The sequence below is a fragment of the Vanrija albida genome (assembly GCF_041260175.1).
Source record: "Vanrija albida strain AlHP1 chromosome Unknown contig_4, whole genome shotgun sequence".
NCBI classification, from domain to species: domain Eukaryota; kingdom Fungi; phylum Basidiomycota; class Tremellomycetes; order Trichosporonales; family Trichosporonaceae; genus Vanrija; species Vanrija albida.
This window is the reverse complement of record NW_027191423.1, coordinates 1,224,743-1,246,404: the sequence shown is the minus strand read 5'-3', so window position 1 is coordinate 1,246,404 and position 21,662 is coordinate 1,224,743. Positions and strand designations below refer to the sequence as shown.

Genomic DNA, 21,662 nt, shown 5'->3' with positions numbered 1-21,662 from the left:
CTCGCTACCGGCGCTGGCTTACTCGCCGCATCCCTGCTGCCTGCCTCCGTCATCACGCTCACTCACCCCCACACACACACCCGCCGCCACCCAGGCACGCCGCACCCCTCACCCCGACCTTATCCTGCACCCCCCGTTAGGCACCGAGATTTCAGCGATCGGCCTGGTGATGATGTCCAGATCGGCCAGACCTTGCCGAGTCTCTCCTCCACCACCCACCTCGACAGCCATGGCGCTCCTCCGGACAGCCAGCACGCGCCAGCTGGCACACTTGATACCGCGGCTACCACGGCCCTTGGCGCGAACGCTCACGGCGTCGGCCCCGGCTCTGCACACTGCGCGACAGCGTGCCCCGACCCGCGAGCCAAAACCCAACGCCTCGAGGTCCCGGCTGCAGAATGGCCAGAGGGGAGGCCAGAAGCCCAAGAAGCTTGTCGCGCCGCGGCAGCCGATCAAACTGAAGCCGGAGAGCCTGCCGCGTACCATCTCGTCCCGGTTAGACGGCTGGACTCGCTTGCCCCGCGTGGCCATCCGCCTCAAGGACTACGGCTTCTCGAACGCCGAGGCCAAGCCGACCCTCGCGGACTGGCTCGCGAGATCCAGCGGCGAGCTCGAGGTGCTCGACACGAGCAGCGCGACCCTGCTCGACGACATCGCTGCGCTCGGCTGGGACCCACAGGCGCTCACCCTGGCGTACGAGTCGGGCGACTATGTCGCCGCGTTCGAGACGGCGTTCATGCGCCACTTCCTCGAGTACGCGACCGCCTCGGGCCCGCAGCACCTCCGCCTCCACCTCCGCTCGATCCTCGAGGCGACCGACATCTCCAGCCTCGCGCAGACGTTTACCGCAGCGCGGAGCGTGAGCCGCCACTTCCACCTGCACATGGGCCCGACCAACAGTGGCAAGACGTACAACGCGCTCAAGGCACTGTCCAAGGCCGGGACGGGCGTGTACGCCGGTCCACTGCGTCTGCTTGCGCACGAGGTCTGGGAGCGCGTCAACCTCGGGACGGTGGGCGAGATGGACGGCAAGGGCCGCGCGTGCAACCTCCTCACCGGGGAGGAGCGGCGCATTGTCGAGCCCGACGCCGGCATCGTCGCGTGTACCGTCGAGATGCTGCCGATCAACGGGAACGGCGGGGAGAGCTGGGATGTGGTGGTCGTCGACGAGATCCAGATGCTCGGCGACGAGGCGCGCGGCATGGCGTGGACGAGCGCCGTCATGGGCGTCAACGCCAAGGAGGTGCACCTGTGTGGCGACGAGACGACGGCCGAGCTGCTCAAGTCGATGATCGGGTCGTTCAAGGGCGACACGCTCACGGTTCACCGCTATGACCGCCTCACGCCCCTGCGTGTCGAGGACGAGAGCCTCGACGGGGACTGGAAGAAGGTGCGGCCGGGCGACTGTATCGTCACGTTCTCGCGCTCCAACGTCTTTTCGGTCAAGAAGCTCGTCGAGGGATCGCTGGGGAAGAAGTGCGCTGTGGTGTATGGTGCGCTCCCACCCGAGACGCGAGCCGAGCAGGCGCGAGACTTCAACGAGGACGGCGGGCGGGCCGAGGTGCTGGTTGCGAGCGACGCGGTCGGCATGGGCTTGAACCTGTGAGTTGGCGGCGGTTGGCATCGCTGACGGTGAAGCAAAATCGGCCGCATCATCTTCGAGAGCCTGTCAAAGTGGAACGGCAAGAGCGAGGTGCCGCTGTCTCTGTCCCAGGTCAAGCAGATTGCTGGCCGTGCCGGTCGGTTCGGGCAGGGGCGCAAGGTCGCCGGCAACACGGACGAGCAGCCATCCCAGGGCGGCGGAGTCACGACACTCAACACCGAAGACCTGCCCCTGCTCCGGGCCATGCTCTCGCTCCCACTCCCTGCCATCCCTCGCGCTGTGGTATCTCCGCCGTTGTCGTCGCTCGTGGCACTTGCTCCTCTCCTCCCCCCGGATGTGACGTTCGCCGACTTGACCTCGCACTTTGAGCAGCTCGCAAAGGTGCCGCCCAACACGGTGCTCGGCGAGTCGAGGCAGCGGCTCCAGATTGCCGAGCTGATCGAGCCCGCGCGCGACGTGCTCACGCTGTCCGAGGCCGACTCGTTCTCCCTGGCGCCGCTCAACGTCCGCGACCCCAAGCTTGTCGATATCTTCCAGTCCATGGTCACGGGCTACGCGGACAGCTACTACGTCGAGCTCGAGGACGTGCTCGAGAGCTCGGAGCTGCTTGACATGCTCGACGAGGTGGAAGCCGCGATGGCGGCGCTGCCCCCGCTCCCGCCACATGCCTCTGCCTCCAAGCCGTACCTCGCGCCGCCGATCGCCGTGCGCTCCATCCCCTCTCTCGAGACGCTGCACAAGTCGCTCGTGCTCTACATCTGGCTGTCGTACCGCCTCGAGCTGGGCTTCCCGGACCGCGAGCTGGCGATGGAGTACAAGGCGCGCACCGAGAAGGTGCTCGACCTGTGCCTGCAGCGCCTGCCCGGCGTCAAGAACAAGCATGGCAAGGGGGGAGTGGTGCACCAGCACAAGCTTGAGGAGGCTGTCAAGCCCGACATCAAGTGGGAGCAGTCGGAGGCCGTGGCGGCGGAGCGGAGACGGCACCGGTGGAGGGACGTGGGGCTCGTCGACGAGACCAAGTAGGAGGGAGGCGCCCTAGACTATTCATCATTGTATCACCACCATCACTCATCACCTGCATGCATCGTCGTCACCACTGCTGCGTGCGTCGTCGCCACCCCGTCACCGTCGGCGCTCGCGCTCGCTGTTGTTTGTGTCGGCGAGAGGTGGTGCTAGCGCTGTGGGGGCGAATTACCGGATGCGGTACATGATTTGTTGTTGTCAGCCATTGGAGGACGAGTGTAAACAAAGTGACTTTCGGCTTTGGGGTGGCCGTCGCCGGGCGCCACCCACTCGTCCACGCCTATGCCCATATTTCGCTCCCGTTAATCCTCGCGCCTTTCTTTCACTTTCCTCATCTCTCTCATCTCTCTCGTAGCTTTCGTTCACGTGTAGCCCAAGCTATCAGCTATCCGGACACGCTCGTTCGTGGCATCTCACACCACACCCACCACGCACAATGGCCACCATCGACACCGTCATCGCCCTCATCCCGCCCAAGCTGGCCGCGTACCTCCCCCTCTCGAACGCGGGGTACCGCTACGCCAGCAGCCTGGCCGACGCCATCGACGTGTCGCAGCCGTCGCTGTGGATCGCCGTTGCGTCGATTGTCTTCAACCCGCTCTACTGGAACATTACCGCGCGGAATGGTGCGTGGGTGCGCAGGGCAGCTGGGTGATTGGGGGGCTGCAGCCGCCTTCACCTGGCACTTGCCCCGCAGCAGCATACGTTGTCCACACCACACCGCTCACACCTGCAGAGTACCGCAACCACACGCTTCGCAAGGCGCTGGGCGGCTCCCTCCCCGCCACCTACTTCTTCTTCGTGACCATCTTCTCGCTCGGCATCCTCCGCGACCATCTGTGAGTGCACCCTCGGCGGGGCGACGTGGCGTCGGCCCGAATCGGCCTTGGCCCTTGGCTCAGGCCCGAGTACGAGTAGTCGCACGACCGGCTACGCATCCGGACATGGCGCAGAGCGCTTTCTTATCGGCCAGCGCTAACGCCCCCAGCTACCAGGCCGCGCTCCGCAAGCAGCCCCACCTCGAGGTGCTTGCCCAGCCGGCCTTCAAGGCCCTCGCCGTCGCCCTCTTCGTCACGGGCCAGGTGTTTGTCGTCACCTCGATCTACGCCCTCGGCATTGTTGGTGAGTCGTCATGAAGGTGTAGCTCGGCCGCTCACACCACAGGCACTTACCTCGGTGACTACTGCGGCATCCTCATGAAGGAGCGCGTCACGGGCTTCCCCTTCAACGTGCTCGAGGACCCGATGTACGTCGGCTCGACCCTCGCCTTCCTCGGCACTGCCATCTGGTGAGTACAGTTATGGCTGCCGCGGACGTCAACTGACTCGACAGGTACGAGAGTCCCGCTGGTATCGCACTCTCCGCACTCGTCTGGATCGTCTACGCCGTTGCGCTCCGCTACGAGGGGTAAGTTGCGTCCCGCAGACTGTGCTGACTCCAGCCCCTTCACTGGTGAGATCTACTCGTCGGCCGCCAAGAAGGCTGCTGCCAAGGAGAAGAAGGACACGTCGGCCGCGGCCGCGCCCCAGACGCCCCGCAAGTCGTCCCGCATCGCCGACAAGACCGACTCGGACGTGAGCTCGAGCGCGGCCGCCACGGCCACCAAGCTCAAGGCCGCCGCCGCCGAGGCCACGGCCAACGGCACGGCCACGCCGCGCCGCCGGACCCGCAAGTCTGTCGCGCCCTCCGAGCTCGAGGGCACGCCGCAGCGCGTGACGCGCAGCCGCAGCCGCGCGCACGGCTCGGCCGGCGAGGACACGGACTAGGCGACAAGAAACAAAAGGCGGACCTAGCCATCTGCCTCAACGGCACAATATACACGCGATACCCGAGAGCGATCCCCGACGATACCCGCGACTCTGGCTCATACCCTTGTCGTCCCACTACCCTAACCCCCGAGACGGGAATAATACGAGAGAGATTGGTGTAATAGCTGTCTGTACTCTTGTAAGCGCATTCATCTGTGCTGCCGCGTGAGTGAATGCATGCGGTGCGAGTTGGTGCGGGTGGGTGTGGGGGGGTGGCGGCAGTCTGTGTGGCACGTTGCAAGTGTCTACTCCCTCATGCATGGTATCAATGCTATGGCTTTATGTCTACGCTCGCTGCGAGTTCATCCCACCACTGGGGGAAGCGCGCGCTGAGCTTCTGCCGGATATGGTTGAGGTCCTGTGGGCTGTCGCGGGCAAACTTTACGACGATCGCCGCGACAGCCTTTGTCGGGTGGTCCATCTGGCGCGTGACGACGTCGAGCGCGTCGTCAATCTTGCCACAGCGCGCAAGGCACTCGACCCACGCGGCCCAGTGGCGGTCGTTTACAAGCCTGTGCCGCTGGGCCCAGGACCAGATCTTGCGCGCGCGCTGCACGTTGCCGTAGTGGCCGCACGTGTCGAGCGCTACGCTGATGGCGGGGGCGAAGAGCTCTGGCGCGACGCGCGGGTCGGTGGCGGCGCGGCGGCGCACCACGTCGTCCCAGACCACCATGGCCTCCTCGTACGCGCCGGCGCTGCTCAGCGCGTCCATGAGCGCCGCGAGGAGCGGCACGTCGACGGCGATCAAGGGGTCGAGAGACACGAGCGCGTTCACGTCGCGCGCGGCCGCGAGCAGCGCCTGCAGGCGGAAGCTCAGCTCGGTCGGGTTCTTGCGGAACGTTCTCCGCGCGCGCTTGCTCAGCGAAGCGTACTTTGCCAGCAGGGTCGTGAGCACGCGCGTACCCGGCACAAAGCCGGCGGCGCGCATGTCGTCGATCATGCCGAAGACAAACTCGGGCTTGGGGACGACCGAGCTGTCCCACTCCATCTTGATAAACTTTGTCACGATCGCGTCGTACCCGTCCTGCGTGGGCGGGTACGCCCACACCGCGCGCATGGCGTGGTAGACCTCTGCGGCGGCGGGGTGGTCGCCCGCGGCGGCCATGAGGTCGACCGTGATCACCGACACTTGGTTGCCCTTGTTGCGCACGCCGCGGAAGCGCACGTCGCGGTCCCTCATGTCGGCTAGGAGGGAGAGCGCGGTGGGGTGCGCGTCGGGCCCGAGGAGCGCGCACGCGCGCAGCAGTGGCACGTAGAGGAGCGCCGTCGGCTGGAGGGACGCGACGCCGCGGTCCGAGTCGGCCGCGGTCGTGAGGTCGCGGTAGACCTCCATCGCCTCGGCGAGGCGCGGCTCGCGGCGCGCGCCCTCGGCAACTGGCGGCCAGGCGAGCCGCTCGACCAGCGCCTGCGCGAGCGTGATGTTGATGACGGTCGTGCGCGCCCGCGCGACAGTGTACACCTCGAACGCCGCCTGGAGCCCGCCGCGGTCGAGCGCGCCTAGGATGAGCCGCTGCCATGTCCAGGGCGGGAGCTCGCGCCCCGCCAAGCGGGACACGTCGTTCGCCGCCTCGAGCACGCTGTTCGCGCGGCTCAGGTCGCCGCCCAGCCGTGCGCGCACGAGGAACTCGAGCGCGGCGGGGTACTGGCCCGCCGGTGTGCCGATCGCGCGGCCGAGCGCGGCGAGCGTCCGCTCGACAGCGGGCACGTCGTCGCGCGCCATACCCACGACGAGCGCGGCGTCGTACAGCTCGGCCGCGAGCTCGGGGTCGTCCGTCGACGGCGACCACGCCGCGACGAGCGCCGCGGCCCGCTCGCTCTCCCCGAGGCGGAGGTACACGCGCGCCAGCGCCGCCTCGCACCATGGCCCGAGGGCTAGCCCGTCGGCATCGAGCGCGGCCGCGACGTCGTCCACGTCGGCCATGGTAACGCTCTCGCGGGCGAGTAGCGCCTGAAAGCGCGGGGCGTACAGCCGCTCCGTGAGCGCGCCGCCCTCCCGCGCAGCAGCGAGCACCTCTGCGAACGCGTCGGGCTCGTGCAGCGCCGCGGCGGCGGCAATCGCCTGCCACGGTGCGGAAGAGCCCGTGTGCTGTGCAAGCGCGAGCGCCTCGCGAGTACACCCGTTCGCAGCGAGCCCGAGGAGCATGGTGCGGTGGTGCCGCTCGTCCGCCGGGACCCCGTGGACTGGCCCGAGGTCGGCGTACACCCTCCGGAGGAGGGGGAGCGCGCGCGCGCCGGTGCGCGGCGCGATGGCCTCCATGACGCGCGCGGCGTCCTCGGCGGAGAGGGCGGCGCCGGGCTCGGCGGTCAGGGCGTCATACGCGGCCACGAGCGCCTCGATCCGTCCCGGCACGAGCGCGGAGAGCACGGCGGCGATGTGCGCGTCCGCGGCGGTGCGGTGCGGCGAGCGCCGGCGTGCGAAGAAGTCGGAGAAGGCGGAGGGGGCTGGCGCAGTCGAGCCGTAGAACCGCGCCGAGCTGGGCCCTGGGCCGCCGAGCGCGCTGGGCGGGAAGGAGGGGAGCGGCGGGGGCTGGAGTGAGGGTAGCGGGGCAGGCCGCCGTACCGCCGCGGCGCGGCGCGCTAGGCTGGCTGGGTGGAGGCGTGCTCTGAAGGGCATGCGCGCTCTTTTGGTGTGTGGTTGCAGGTGCGATGGAGATTGGAGGCACGTTGTGACTGCAGGCTGACCTTTGGCGAGGAGATGGTTGAAAGTTGGGATTTGATCCCGCGGGTGGAGGCCGACCACTTGGCAAGGCGCCGGCCTGTTGACATGGTGGAGCCACGATGCATGCTACATACAGACACGAGACGATGCTACTAGAAGAACAGGGGCCTAACCAAACGTGCGCACAGTCCCGCACTCGAGGCAGCTCCAGAAACCGAGCTCGCGCGGCCCGGCGCCACACACCTCGCAGAACCACCCGTCCTGGGTCACGGGCTTGACTGGCCGCGGGCTGGCGCACGCATCGCACGCGGCGCGGGACATGGGGTTGATAAGGGTGCACACGGTGCAGGACCACTCGCTGTGGGGTGGAGGCGCGGGTTTGGGCGGGACAGGCTTCGGCCCCGGTTTCTGAGCCGGCTTGGCTGGACCGTTTGAGGCTGGTGGCTTAGCCACTCGAGGTGGCGGCGGCCTGGGCCGCGGAGCTGGACCTGGGCTCGGCGGCCGTTTGCGCGATGCCTCGTCGTCGGAGGACCCCGTGAGATCGATCATATCCGGCCCGTCGCTGTCCCCCGCGAGCGTCTCGAGCTCGCTCGCGTCGATGCCCTCGCTCTCGGCCTGGGCCTTGCGCACCTCCTCCTCGACCTCGCGCGCATGCTCCCCATGCGTGGCGCAGCTCTTGTCGTCTCGTAGCCGGCGTTCTGCGGCCTGGAGCGTCAGCTTACGTCTATCTTCGCCAAGCTCACCTCTGCAACGACCTCGCGCATCGACTTGCCCGAGGTGCTCGAGCCACCAAGCACGCCGCCCTTGCCGCTCATCACCTGCCGTGCGAGGCGCTTCTCCGCAGCCGCGAGCCCGCGGCGGCGCCCCTCGAACTCGTTGACACGCACACCATTCAACTTGTTTCCTGAGGAATGGAAGCCTTCCCCCTCGTAGCCCTTGCGCTTGAGGGTGTAGTACTCCTCCTCGAGCTCAGCGAGCAGCTTGTAGAACGATGTGTCATGCGGCCCGTGGACGATGTGCGTGAGCTGTGGTGTCAGCTGCGAGATATCCATGATATGGGATTAGCTCACCTCGTGAAGCATGACGAGCACGAGCTGGTCGTACTCGTAAAACGTCGATTCGTTGCCCGGTGGCCGGAGGCGGAGGTTGATCCGCTGCCCCGCGTTCATGTTGTTGCCGAGCAGGGCGGGGTTCGAGGGCAGGAACTGCAGTGTGAGCTCTTTTGGCAGATCCCGATAGCTCACCTCAGCCAGTGTTCCGACCTTCCAGTCGCGCTTGGTCATGATGGGCTTGACCTGGCTCGCAATCTTCTCGAGCAAGGGCCTGACGTCAGCTGATACTCAGCCACTTGGTCAACTCACCTTGCCTCATTTGACCGCGGTCTGTTCGGCAGGTGCTCGAAACGACCGATCAGCGACATCTCGAGTCGGTCGTGAGTGGGATATTGGGGTGAATGAAGCTATGTTGAGTGAGAAAAGGTAGATGTTTAATCTCGCTCGGTCATGTCAACAACGCGCGTCGGTCGCTTGGTCAGTGGAATTGTCTGGTTGACGCGGACCTCCACCACCTTCCCCGCGGGGGTCACGTGCCAGCATCGCGTGGCCCACAACAGCCCGGTTGCCCGGTCTGCCCTGTTCGGTCGGTGCCGACTGTCAGCGTTGGAATATGGAACCGTCTGGCCCTTGGAGATGGCTCGCACGGCCAGGAGCGACAAGGGCAGAGCCACTGCAGGGCAGCGATATGCATGAGAGCAGGAACAAGACGTCGGTCAGACTGCCCTTCGGCCCAACAAAAGCCCACCCAGTCAGTCGCAGCCCGCCGGCGGCCAGAGCGTCACCAGTCGCCGTGTCGCTTGGCAGTGCCCATCGGGCAACTTGGAGCTCTTCTGCATACGCACGCATTCGCCGGGAAGAATTCACGGAAAACCCTTGGCAGTGCATACGCGGCGCGCACAAGACCACCGGCGGAGCGCGTCGACCGCGGCCGTCTGCCCGGCCCTGCAGCTCCCACCTGCCTGCCAGCGGGTATCGTCACGTGACCCGACGTCGCTGTGGACGCAGCCGCCAACTGACGTCGCCCGCCTGCCCCGTTGCTGACGAGCCGGCGGACCGACCGACATTTGTGACTGACTGCCCGCCTTGGCTTGGTAGTGACCTGCGACACTCTTACCACACACCCCCACCCCACCCCCTCCCTCTCACGGCAACCAGCTCGCTTCCACGCTGCAACACTCACTGCGACATTCACAACCATCTTGGCTATTCACCTCGCAATGCTGCATTGACCTCTGCAATCAATTCATCGACGTCGTGAGAGTGAGTGCCATTGTCCAAGCCAACTCGGCCCTCGGTGTCTGCCCCCAGATCCTCCAAGGCCTCCACAAAAGAAACCCTTGGCTCACGCGCAATGTAAACAGACGACCTTGTTTCCCCCATCTCTCGGCCCACAAACGCGTCGACAGCATACACGGCTGTCCTTTTGCCCTTTTGCTGCCCATACCACACTCTCGCCATCGGCAGAGTGACGCCAGGCTCCTGCCATGACTTGGTTCGGGTACCTGCTTGGCGTCATTGTCGTCTCGCTCATCCTCTCGTATATCGTCATCCCGTGGGGCTTGTCAATACTCAGCAGCTTCAAGCTTAGAGCTACTCGCCTCTCGTTGCTCTCCGCCCGCGGCCTCGAATGGCGGCACAAATCCCATGCCACGGCCAACGTCCCGACGCTGCGTATCGAGCGGGTGTACTGGTCGCGCGGACGAGGACCAGGGCCCATCGGCCTGATCACCCTCAATGTCGAGGGCATAGTCGTTCGCATCAGGAAGCCTCCCCCCGATAACAGCCCGCCTCGGCGCAAAGTGAGCTTGGTTGACTGTTACGGAGGACGTGCTGACGGCCGAGACCCAGTGGACCATACCCCAGTCTCTCCAGCAGGTGATCCACTTCATCACACACTTCCTCCTGCCCCACTGGTCGACTCTGGCCAGCCTGGTGTCTATCCGCGTTTCGGGTGTTCGCATCATCTTCGAGGATCTTCAGGATCTCGAGGCGTCCATCGGCGAGGTGCGGGTTGGCGTCAGCAAGGACACTTCTGGGCCGCTCCCCCCAGTATCGAGTCTCCAGCCCGACGCGCACTCTGAAGACTTCCCCGCCTTCCCCAAGAGTGCGAGCGGCAGTGCGCCAACGAAGAGCGACGGAGGGCTGCATCGCCGATCCGACTCCATCCACTCGCGCGTGTCCAAGACTGCTTCCAAGTTCTGGACGAACGCAACGAAGGGCGTGGAGAGGGTCGCCTTCACGGTTGTCGTTTCCGAAGCGGCGATCCTCTTGCCGAACGCATCGCCCTCATCAGCTACCCAGCCTGCCGCAGCTGCCCCGCCGCACTCCCGATTCCCCAGCAACGGCGGCGGCGGCACGCCGCTTGGGAGTGGAGCAATGGGCACGTTCGAGTCCATCCTCCACCCTCAACCCTGGTACGCAAAGCCGAACGACGGCGGGTACGGCAAGATCCTCGATATCGACACCGACTCGAAGGCTGTCTTGTCCGCCGGCTTTGGGCCCAACCGTGGTGTGCTCGACGAGGACAATCTACGGTTGAGCATCGACATCGGCCGAGTCGGAATCGACCTGAATGAGGCTACCAAGCTCCGTGGTCTCAAGCCAGCTCCAGATACAGAGGAGGTGGCTGCAGTTCCAGAGACCTCGGCGCCAGCGCACAACCGCTGGGATCCTCAAGGCTTCCCTCGGGTAGGTCATGATGCCTCGATCCCTACTGATACCCAGGTTGTTCTGCGAGCGTTCGAATCGGTGACGGTCGCAGCGCAGAGCGTGGGACTGTCGTACTCGCTGCCCAAAGCACAAGACGTGTCGACAGGCGAGAAGGTGGACCCTGATGACGCCCACATCGTCTCCTTCGGGCTATCTGGCTTCTCGCTTGCTCTCTCTTGCACCAACTCCGGCTCAGATCCTAGGCTGGGTCAGATCTATGGGTCAAGCGCCAAGGAGAATAGCGTCGTTCGTGGCATCAACGCCCATATCCAGTGGCGGTCCATCGGCGTGCAGTATCACTCGTCAGGCAAGCCGGCCGATTCCATCCCAATCGTCACCATCAAGCAGGCCCAGATCGACTTGTTGACGACCTGGCGCCCCGGTGGCTGGACACGAGAGCTCCTGTTCAGCGACGACCTGAATTTGGCCATCGTCATCGCTAGAGGGTGTATCGCGTCCGTTGATGTGGCGGGCGACATCAAGCTGTTTGAGCAGGTGCTGGGGGCCTGGCAGCAAGAGCACCTAGCAGGTGGCCCTCGGCACCAGCGCCCTGCACACAGAGCAGCTGACCCAGCTGTGCTGCCGCCTCGCTTCAGGCTCCTTTTCGAAGTCGGTAGCACTACAGTCGCACTCAGCAACAGCGCTGCCCCCGACGAAGCTACAATATCATTGGCGACCGACGGCGTCGCGATCGGTGCCCATTCTCAGTTCAGCGACGTTGCTCCAGCTGGCGATGGAAGAGGTACCTCGGCCGACAGAGACTTCTCCGAAACTGGGAGCTCATTCACCTACGACACATTAGGGGAAACGCCAGTGGACTCGGCGTCTAGCGACGATGTTGCCCTCGTCAAGCGTGGCGAGGGCTTCCTGAGGGTACAGCCAGTCACACTGCGGATATCGCTCGCCACTCAGGACGAGAGACAAAAGACCTACCGACTCGCTACCATCGGAGCTATTGAAGGCAGAGTACAGGGAAGCGTCCTTGGCTCGAGAACGACCCTCGAAAGCGGTATTGAACGGTGGACTGTCACTCCCAATACCCTTACTCTTGATATCGAGACGATTATCGACAACGGCATTCGTATCGAGCTCTGGAATGCGTCGGTCCTCAGAGCCATCGATCTCCTCGTCGACGCTACAAAACCTCGCGGTGAGAAACCAGTCAAGGAAGTCCCCAAGGACCCAAAGCCCCGCTTCATTGATCGCCTGCCCTCTGGCATTTCGCTCCGCGTGTCGCTGGGGAACATTTCCATGTTCATCGGTCACCCCGACCTCAGTCCAGAACACAGTTCCTTGGTTCGAGGCCTGTGGGTCAGGACGACTGTCAAGCTCGAGTACGCCCATTACGCCAATACGGCGTACGCGAAGCACTGCAAGCATCGCCTGCAGTCCTCCCCGCGCGAGCAGCTGAACCTGGACGACGACATCACTGCGGAAGCCATGGCAGCTACTCGCGGGCTCGAGAAGGACGGCGGGCATGCCGCTCTGATGAGCGTCACTGTCCTGGACACCACCATCCACACCGTTTTCAACGGACAGGCGTTCGCCGCCAAAGGGGGCGCAGATAGGCCACCTCCGTTTGACGACTGGAAGATGCCTCCACGACCAGACGAAGCCTCGGCCTTTGTTGCCTTGTGGGGAGGCTCCAAGAACGCCAGGATGAGAAAGGAGCCGCTCCAGACTGAGACCGACTACCCCCCAGCTACCGACCTTGGCACTCGGGCATTTGTCCGGATTCCTTCGTTCCTCACCAACTGCTACGTCCATCGATCGTCACCCCAGGCCGAGACGGTCGTCATGGTCAGGTCTCAGGTCGAACTCGTTCACATGATCGGGAACCTTTCCGACATCTACTGTGCCCTCATGGTGGCCAAGGCAATCCATCGGATCTCCACTCGGATCAAAGGCCCCGCCCCCAAAAGCCCTCCGCCTGCATCACCGACATCCGATGCCACACCATCCCCACCAGCATCACCCCGACCGAACAACCTCGACTTTGTTCTTCAAATGCCAACAGTGTGGGTGCACCTCGGCCTCCCTCAGGATTTCCCGATCTTCTTCTCCATGTCAGGTGTCAGCGTCGTCAAACAACAGGGCAAGCTACCTGCAGTTCGGGCCGGGCACGCACTGCTTCATTGCCTGAGTCCGCAGTATCTCGGCTTCTGGGACGAAGTTGGCCGCATCAAGGACTTGGAGGTGCTACTTGACAAGGGAGGAGCTATCGCTGTGAACGCCAAAGGCTTCCGCATTCGACTGCCATACGCTTTCGTTTTGGCGTCTCTCATTCTCAGTATCAAGACGATCTTCAAGGCAACCAAGCTGCTTGCCGAAAACATCAAGCTGGACCATTTCGAAACGAGACTCATACCTGACGTTGACGGTCCGAAGAAGCTGCCCACCATCAGGATCAAGGTGGAGCTGTTCCATGTGGAGGCACGCGACCACCCAGTGGAGACCAAGATCAACTTGGCATGCCGGGCAGGTCTTGTCGAGCAAAACGCTAGGCTCAACCTGGAAGACATGTTCGATCAGAAGGTCAACTTACTTCGCGGCGACCTCACGGCCAAGTCGCCGTCGGGACTCACAACAGAGCAAACAGTCGATGTTGAGGAAGCGCACTACCGTCTTCTGTGGCACATGTCGCGAAGCTGGGTCAAGCGTATGAAACGCGCAAGGCACGAACAGCGTCGCCGCGAGGACTCTGTCCAGGACCGCCTCAAGATCAAGATTGAGAAGAAGCTGCCGATCCACCTTCTGCCATTGGAACAAACGGCTCCCCTGCTTCGTGCGGCCTTCTCAGGTGTCAACCTGTCCATTTCGGCGCCCAAGGAAAACCGCGCCGAGCTCATCAAGTACATGGGTGACGTTTCTTCGCCATTCAGCGACGATGTGGAGTTTACTCTCATGATTCCGTTCAACCTCGACTTGGCCGTGGATGAGCTCAAGATCTCGCTACGTGACTACCCTCTGCCTCTTCTGAGGATCCAGCGGACGCACGGTGGACCCAGCTTCAAGCTCACAACCCTGTTTGTGATTGCAGAGGAGATGTCGAATGAGGACTCTTGGATCTTTGTCCCCGCTGTTGTGCTGCCTGCTGGCTGTGGCCAGGAAGACTCTCCAGCGCTGATGGTCGACACGCCAAAGACGCTCTTATCAATCAAGACGTACGCTCGGCCAGTCATCAAGGTCAACTCGCCTTCGCCGACATTCTTGACCTGGGGCACGTCATACTCGCCAGGACTATCAGATGTGCAGAGAATGTTCGACTCGTTATCGTTTGCTGTCCCCGACCCGTCGCCCAGAGTCGGATTCTGGGACAAGATCCGGCTTATTCTTCACTGGAAGGTCACGGTGGACTTCAAGGGCACGCTTCGGTTCTATCTCAAAGGTGAGGAGGGACCCATGGCAATGCTAACAGGCCAGGTTCGCCAGATCCCTATGCTATCAATGGCATGGCTGCCGGCTTTGCGCTTGTATGGCGAAAGAACGTCCGCATCGAGATCAACCAGCCGAACGACCAGGGCGAGCTTATCCAGATCACGGCAGAAGAGTGTCTCGTCACCATTCCAGAGTAGGTTGCGTTTCCGTGATGACACTAACACCACAGCCTCACATCACTCCACGATGCGGCAGCGGTCGGTAACGACGATGCACCGACGGACCAGGAAGCCGCCGACAGAGCTCTCATCTTGCGTAGGGCGAAGAAGCCATGCGCGAGATTCCTCAACGGCATCCGCTTTGGCATTGGCTTCAGATTCGAGAGAACATGCCGCCCCTGGACCTGCAAGGAGGATGGAGAAACAGACAACTTGTTGCACCGCCAGTGCCGAGCGTTCACCTTCAGCCCTCACCAGACTGTCATCCTCCGAACACCAGAGGCTTACGAGCGCATGGAGAAGGAAGTTGGGCACCCGTTCGACTCGTACGAAGGCTTCCGATCTGACTTTATCCACTTCTCCGTCTCCCTGGACGCGCCGAGAGATGGCGACAAGGATCAGAAGTCGGTCGACGCCGAGACGCACAACAGTTTGCACTTGACGCCCAAGGCATTCGCCCACTTCTTTGCTTGGTGGAGACTCTTTGGGGCAAAGACGCCGGCGCCGATCAGGCAAGGCAGAGTCTTCCCCCAGGGACCACCACCGTCCAAGAAGTTTGGCGCCAGTATGGGCACGATCAAGGTGAGACGAGTGGCCGAGCATGGCTGACATTACAGTACCGATGTGACCTCGCGCCAGTGTACATGTCGCACGTTTACGATCAGGTGTCGAGAGACCTCTGGGGCATCGGCAAGGCACAAAGTCTCGGCCTCAAGATGCGTGTCCGTCGTTTCCGTCTTGATGGACATCAGCGCATGCAAGAGAAGCGAGAGTGGTCCGAATTACTCAACAGGATCAAGACTGTCACCCACAAACCCTTCTACGCCGCCGACCTCCTGCTCGACGAGATGCGCATTAAAGGCATCGTGGCGACCTTTAGCGAGATCTCTGAGGGTGAAGAGACGCCACAAACCGAGGACCCAGACCTCAACTTCCCCAAGGCGTCAGAGCTGCCGAAAGACCTTCGGGAGTGGTACAACTTCTTCGACTTTATCGATGCCAACCGCATTCCGTTCGACAAGAACCCGCGGATGCAGATCGTCCATCTGGGAGACTGTTCGCATGTCTTCCTGTCGCGCCGTATCAAGGCGCGTAGGACGTCGCCTTTCCCAGACGAGCACAAGGCATACACCGACATGGGATACACCAAGTTTGGCCACGAAAAGACGCACATCTGTTACTTGGGTGCAGCGGCCAGTGTCGGTGAGATGCAGACACAGCTCGCCGAGGAACGAATCGCCGAGCTTCAGGAGATCCTAAAGAAGAGTACATCTCCTGGCCAGGACACTGTGAGTATGCTGCTTGGACTGGGCTGACCTTGCAGGCGAGCGCGGAGGCAACAAGAGAGCAAGTTCGACACCGAATCAGTATCCTGGAATCCAGTATCCAGAAGCTGGCCGTCCAGGAGCATCGCCACATGGACGACAACACGATTGTCCCACACGACGCGCCACCATCCGGCACCAAGCTCTTGGACAATGAATCATCCTTGACGTTTGAGAACACAGTCCACGTCCACGGCCCGCGACTCTTCTTCAACAATGTTTCGCGCAACGTGCTGTACAAGTACTTCTACTCTCGCAGCGATCGTCGGCGTGAGGAGTACTCGACGTCGAATGCGTAGGTACGGTGTTTGAGAGCGATGCTGACGGCCCAGCTCCATTAGGAACATCAGAGATGGTGTCTCTCGTCGGTTCCAGAGGAAAGCCAATGGCCTCAACCAGGACGACATGATGGGCACGGATGAGAACTTCTCGATCAACGAGATGCGCCAAATGCTGGAGAATCTCGTCACGCACAATGCCGACCAGTTCCGTGTCCCCATCAACATCTTCACCGACAGGGAGGCTGTCCGGCGGGCGGAGCAGGGCCTCCCGACAGAGTGTACTGTCCATCCCAGTCTGCGTATCCTGTGCCTCCAGCCACAGATTTCGCTCCGCAGCACGGCCGACGAGAATGCTGTTATTCTGCTGGCGGTGGATGAGATATCGTTCAAGGTGTTCTCCATCAAGGACATGGACGGGCCGAATCAGACGGTCACGGATGTTCTGTCGCGCAACACGGTCGACCTGGTCGGTATGCAGGCGTTCAGCCCGACCGACAGCTCGCTGGAGCGCACCAACGGCATGAACCGCGAGCTCGAGTTCCTCCCCCGTGAGGTCTTTGTCGACGTGAGGAGTGAATCGTCCGACTACGAACGGATTGTCCTCAAGACGGATCTCATTGCGACGTTTGACCGGTTTAACACGCTCCGAGTGCCGCGCGGGCTGGAATGGCCGGAGACTCTGGACGACTACGGCGAGCCGATCTTCCACTTGCGCAAACACCAAAACCTGACCAGCGTCCTCATCCCGATGATCACAGTTTCGGCCACGTCGCAGCACTACACGGCGCTCTACTACATTGTCACCGACCTGATCATGTACAGGGACCCGCAGGCGGTTGTTCGCACGGAGAAGATTCAAAACTTCCTCTACAAGTTTGACCGCCGCGATCGCAACCTGCCGCAGGTATTGGCCGACCTCGACTTGACCCAGCGGCACATCAAGGCGCTGGGAGAGCTGCAACGCGACTACGAAGCCAACGTTGATCGCTTGAGCGACGAGGGCAAGCGGTTGTTGTTTGAGATTCGAACCGACGTGCTCAACGAAACGGAGAGCTTGTTTACCGCCATTGAGGTGATCAACATCAGCCGGGACCGTGAAGAGGCCAAGGAAGCGCTCAAGATTGACTCGAGAATTGAGCTTCGTGCGGGCAACATTGCGTGGCACATGCTACGCGACAGTGGCCACCCGCTGCTCAAGCTCAACATTAAGCACACCATGGGCGTGATCAAGAACAACAAGGACGCATCGTCGGACAATGCGCTGGTCATTGGCGAGCTGCAGGCGCTGAACTCGAACGCGGATTCGGTCTACCAGGAGGTCATCATTCCGTACGACAGGCAGCAGCTGGTCGTGAAGAAGAGCGATGTGGTGGGTTTGCACGTTTCGGGGAGTGCTGACAAGTGTAGAAGAGCAACTGCTCGGTGTCGTGCTCGTTGGCCTTCGTGCCGTCCGTTGGAGGCATCGGCATCATCAAGGAGTTTGCCTTCTATCTCTACCCGTTCCGGTTCAAGCTCGAGGAGCGGGTCGGCAGCCTGACCATGGACTACCTGTTCAACGACCGGACAAAGAAGCACGACGATGACAAGGACCATCACAAGGACGCGCACCCGAAGAAGAAGGGCGAGCTGGCGCATGACAAGAAGCAGTCGCCGAATGCGCTCGTCACGGCCAATGGGCGGGGCCGATCGAGCACGATCCTCGAGAACGCCCCGCCGCCCGGCTTCAGCACTGTGCCGGACGATGACGCTGCGGAGATGCAGCGGCGTGCGTCAAGAAACTGGACCTTCGGGTCTATTGTCGTCGGCAAGACATTCTTTGTGCTCGACTACAAGGTGGGTGTGGAATTGGGTGCGGCACTGACCATCAGCGAGACGACTCGAAGAAGCGGAGTGGCTTTGTGTGGCCCGACGTCGTCCAGTTCAAGCTCATGGCGCCAGAGTTCCACTACACGAACAAGGTGTGGGGCTTTGCCGACATTGTCGAGCGCGTCAAGAAGGACCTGCTTCACTCGGCGTGGTCGCAGCGCAAGGAGATTATCGACCAGGTGTTCACCAAGACGTCGGTGTTTAGGTCAAAGAAGGGCCTGAGACACCTAGCGGGGATCGACACGGACGCGAGTACGGCAGCCAAGAAGGGCAGTACAAAGTCGCCGCTGCGGTTCACGGTCCAGCCTGCGACGCCGTTGGACTTTGACGACGTGCACCCGGCGTCTGTTTCTGACACTGTGGACGAGTCGCACGAACACGACGGGAACGGCAACGGGAGCATGGAGGTGCTCGAGGACCACCACGAGGAGGCCAAGCCGAAGAAGCTGGGCTTTATCGCCAAGTTGCGGCGGCGAGGAAGCCGGAGCGAGGTAGCCAAGGCGGGCGGGCAGGACGTACACGCGAAGGACTCGAGCGACGATGTAAGTTGTGGGGTGGCGAGTGGCGCTGATACCAGCTCTCGCAGATGTCGCTGGCCAGCGAGTCGTCGTCGAGCCGCCACGCCGTGTCGCCGCAGGGGTCGATGGGGAGCCTGCGGGGCGGGTCGCGCGAGGCGTCTACGACGTCGCAGTCGACGCAGTCGACGGGGAGCGGGGGGGCGTAGGGTGTTGATTGAGACGGATAGAGATTGCTTTTGGCAGTTATTGTATCATGCACAGAGTGTATTCCAAGGGCCCTGGGGCCAGGTGCTGGGCCAGGCCTCAAACTGCTGACACTGTAGCTGCATCCAGCTCTACAACTTGGCCTCGCCAAAGATGAGCGACCCGCCGTCGACGGGCACGATGGCGCCGGTGACCCACTCGCCGCCGGGCCCAGCAAGCCAGAGACAGGCAGCCGCCACGTCCTCGGGCTTGCCAATCCGCTTCATGGGCAACGAGGCGGCAATGACGTCCTCGAGCGCGTCGAGCGTCGCCTTCATCATCTTGGAGCGGAACGGGCCGAGGGCGAGGGCGTTGACCGTGATGTTCTTGCCGACGTGGCCGGCGAGGTGGCGCGTGAGGCTGCGCGGGCGAGCGTCAGCGAGCCGGCGCTACTCCCTCCCTCCCTCCCCTCCCCCTTCTCTCCCCTCCCCCTTCTCTCCCCTCCCCCTCCTCCCACCCCTCCCCTCCCCGACTCACTGGTGCAGCGCGGCCTTGGAGGCAGAGTACGCAAACGTCGGGAGCGGCGGGACGCCGATGCCGTTGACCGAGCCGATCTGGCGTGAGTGGTCGCACCCACCACGCAGCTTACGTTGATGATGCGGCTCACGCCGCCGCTCGCCTCGGCGCCCTTCTCGAGTGCAGGCAGCAGCGCCTGCGTGAGCGTGAAGACGCGCTGGAGGTTGAGCGTGAGCAGCTTGGTCCACGCGCTGTCGGGGTACTCTTCGAGCGCGGCGCCCCACGTCGCGCCCGAGTTGTTGACGAGGATGTCGAGTTCTGGGCGGGCGGTCAGCGGGCCTGCGAGCCACCCCCCGGCGACTCACTCCCGCCCTCGCGCTCGCTAATCTCCCTAGCGAGGCGGAGGCACTCGTCGTAGTTGCTCAAGTCCGCCGCGATGGCCACGCACTGCCCCGGCCCCTGTGCAGTTAACGCCGCGGCCGTCGCGTCGCACGCCGCGGCGTCGCGCGACGAGATGTACACTTTCGCGCCGTTGGCCACGAAGCCTGCCGCGATCTGGGGCGTCAGCTGGCGGGGGAGGAAGGGGGACACGCGCCATCTCGCCGACGCCGCGCCCGCCGCCGGTGACGAGGGCGACCTTGCCCTTTATGCTGAAGAGGCTGTTCGCGTCCATTGTTGCTGGTGGTTGATGGTGCGATGGAGGATGGCGGCGCGCGGCGCGGCGCTTAAGATAGTTGGAGTTGATCGGCCATCGACCGGGTATCGCGTTGCCTCGGGCCCCGGGCAGCCGGCTGACGAGGTGCGGCCAGTCGGCGTCTATAGCCTGGCGTACTTGTCGACATTGACTGCTGCGCCGGCGCCGCGCCGCGCCCGTCGGCGCGGACATGCCGTCGCGGTGCATGTACGCTGATGCACGCTGCATCGCATCCCGAATGAAGCGGCACCCCACCGCCGCCGCATATCACCTGCCATCGACCCAGTGACGTCCGTCCCGAATCTAATTCCGAATGCTCAGTCGCCGCTGGCCCACATAAGCAAGCAGCACCGCGGCCATCTTCGCCGCCATCACCATCACCATCGCCATCACCACCACCACACACCATGTGCCGCCGCGTCACCTGCCCCAACGACTCCAAGCCCACCTGGTGGGGATGTGGTGGGTGAATGTGCGGGACGAAGCTGACGGACGCAGGAAAGCACATTGATATCGTGAGTTGCCGAGAGGCCGACCGCTCGGGTCGTCGGGTTGCAGATCTCGCCCCCGCCCCCGATCTCGGTGGCCACGCGCCCACGGCCCGACTCTGTCTCGACGTACTGACCCCCAGGCCCTCGATGGCGTGCCCGAGGCCGACCGCTGCGACTGCCCCCACTCGCCCGTCGAGTCCAACCCCAACATGTTCGAGGTCAAGCCCGGCGTCACCAAGGGCTCGGAGCAGCAGCCCTCGGCCTAGGCCCTGTAGCTCTCATGCACCCGTATCAGATATGTGCCCAAACCCCTCACATGCAAGAAATGAATAGTAGTGTACAACAGTTGCAGCTGCGCGCAGCCTACGCCTCCACCTCGATCTCACCCTCGCCCTCGCCTTCCTTGGCCAGCGCGGCCCAGTCATCCCCCTCCCCCTCCACACCCTCGCCCAGGCCCATCTTGCCCAGCTTGCCCGCGCGGCTCACCACCACCGTGGTCTCGTCGTTGGCAAACAGCCGCACCCACGGCAGCAGGTCGCAGTGCGACGACTGGAGGTTGGTGTCGCTCTCAACCCACGAGTACATCAGGCGGGTCGTGGCGCCGTCCGTGAGGTTGGGCACCTCTGCAGCGTGTCAGCGTCGTTCAGTGCAGTTCGTGGCGGGCTCGCAGCTGGCGCCGCCCGCCCTCGCCGCCCACTCACCAAAGCCAGTCTCCCACTCGGCGTGCTCGCGCCGGCGCAGCTCCTCAAGCTCGAGCAGCTCCTTGTCCTTGGGCCGTCCGGGCCTGCGCTCGGCCGTGAGCTCGGCGATCCGGTCGTCGTTGCGCGTGAGGAAGACGTCCGAGATGAGCGCGCGCAGCGACGTGAGCGACAGCGCCCCGGGGCCAGACAGCGAGTGCAGGAAGAAGAGCGGGCGGAACACTGGCGGGTTAGAGACGTCGAAGGCAATGAACCCACGCTTCATCTGGTTCAGCCCCTTCCTTCCCTTGGCCGCCGACGCCAGCTTGGCGTTGCGCAGGTGGACGCGGGTGATCTGGCCGGCTGGCGGGTCAGCTTGGCCTTGCGCTGCACTGTTGACCCACCCTTTCGCGACCCGGGGTGGATCCCGTCCTTGCCCCCGATCTTCTTCATCGTACTCTTCCTGTTGTTCGGCATGGTGCTGTTCTTGTTGTTGGAGGTAGGTTGTTGATGCAAGTCGTCGTTGGGTGCACACTTGGGCGTGAAGATTGCAGCCAGTTCGAAATCTTATCCGGGGGGTGTGAACAGGGGCAGCCACGTGCGCCGATCTGCCCTGTCTAGCACCCGCCTACCGGCGCGTCCTGCATAGAGTTCGGCC

At 63.3% G+C, this 21,662-nt stretch overlaps 7 protein-coding genes across 7 annotated transcripts; 4 read left to right on the top strand and 3 right to left on the bottom strand.

The window, feature by feature from the left end:
- Positions 1–229: 229 nt before the first annotated feature.
- On the top strand, positions 230–2,626 carry SUV3 (RNA helicase; the record flags this gene model as incomplete). Its single annotated transcript, XM_069353687.1, has 2 exons — positions 230–1,602; positions 1,639–2,626. The coding sequence occupies 2 exons, from the start codon at positions 230–232 to the stop codon at positions 2,624–2,626; spliced, it is 2,361 nt and encodes a 786-aa protein (XP_069208329.1).
- A 436-nt stretch (positions 2,627–3,062) lies between these two features.
- On the top strand, positions 3,063–4,422 carry OPI3 (Phosphatidyl-N-methylethanolamine N-methyltransferase; the record flags this gene model as incomplete). The annotated part of the gene is made up of 6 exons (XM_069353686.1): positions 3,063–3,252; positions 3,363–3,465; positions 3,615–3,748; positions 3,791–3,914; positions 3,959–4,033; positions 4,068–4,422. The coding sequence occupies 6 exons, from the start codon at positions 3,063–3,065 to the stop codon at positions 4,390–4,392; spliced, it is 951 nt and encodes a 316-aa protein (XP_069208328.1). The 3' UTR covers positions 4,393–4,422.
- A 283-nt stretch (positions 4,423–4,705) lies between these two features.
- On the bottom strand, positions 4,706–8,513 carry Q8F55_005195 (uncharacterized protein; the record flags this gene model as incomplete). The annotated part of the gene is made up of 6 exons (XM_069353685.1): positions 4,706–6,961; positions 7,337–7,798; positions 7,837–8,118; positions 8,164–8,298; positions 8,338–8,416; positions 8,455–8,513. The coding sequence occupies 6 exons, from the start codon at positions 8,511–8,513 to the stop codon at positions 4,706–4,708; spliced, it is 3,273 nt and encodes a 1,090-aa protein (XP_069208327.1).
- A 1,119-nt stretch (positions 8,514–9,632) lies between these two features.
- FMP27 (Protein SABRE) lies at positions 9,633–18,649 on the top strand (the record flags this gene model as incomplete). Its single annotated transcript, XM_069353684.1, has 10 exons — positions 9,633–9,947; positions 9,997–14,245; positions 14,281–14,428; positions 14,465–15,035; positions 15,071–15,742; positions 15,778–16,073; positions 16,111–17,428; positions 17,467–17,892; positions 17,928–18,467; positions 18,512–18,649. 10 exons carry the CDS (start codon positions 9,633–9,635, stop codon positions 18,647–18,649), a joined length of 8,673 nt encoding a protein of 2,890 aa, XP_069208326.1.
- A 129-nt stretch (positions 18,650–18,778) lies between these two features.
- Positions 18,779–19,815, bottom strand: Q8F55_005193 (uncharacterized protein; the record flags this gene model as incomplete). Its single annotated transcript, XM_069353683.1, has 5 exons — positions 18,779–19,046; positions 19,164–19,240; positions 19,276–19,460; positions 19,508–19,697; positions 19,738–19,815. The coding sequence occupies 5 exons, from the start codon at positions 19,813–19,815 to the stop codon at positions 18,779–18,781; spliced, it is 798 nt and encodes a 265-aa protein (XP_069208325.1).
- A 428-nt stretch (positions 19,816–20,243) lies between these two features.
- Positions 20,244–20,593, top strand: Q8F55_005192 (uncharacterized protein; the record flags this gene model as incomplete). Its single annotated transcript, XM_069353682.1, has 3 exons — positions 20,244–20,298; positions 20,335–20,351; positions 20,468–20,593. 3 exons carry the CDS (start codon positions 20,244–20,246, stop codon positions 20,591–20,593), a joined length of 198 nt encoding a protein of 65 aa, XP_069208324.1.
- A 97-nt stretch (positions 20,594–20,690) lies between these two features.
- Positions 20,691–21,481, bottom strand: TMA16 (translation machinery-associated protein 16; the record flags this gene model as incomplete). Its single annotated transcript, XM_069353681.1, has 4 exons — positions 20,691–20,950; positions 21,029–21,247; positions 21,284–21,367; positions 21,409–21,481. The coding sequence occupies 4 exons, from the start codon at positions 21,479–21,481 to the stop codon at positions 20,691–20,693; spliced, it is 636 nt and encodes a 211-aa protein (XP_069208323.1).
- Positions 21,482–21,662: the final 181 nt, after the last annotated feature.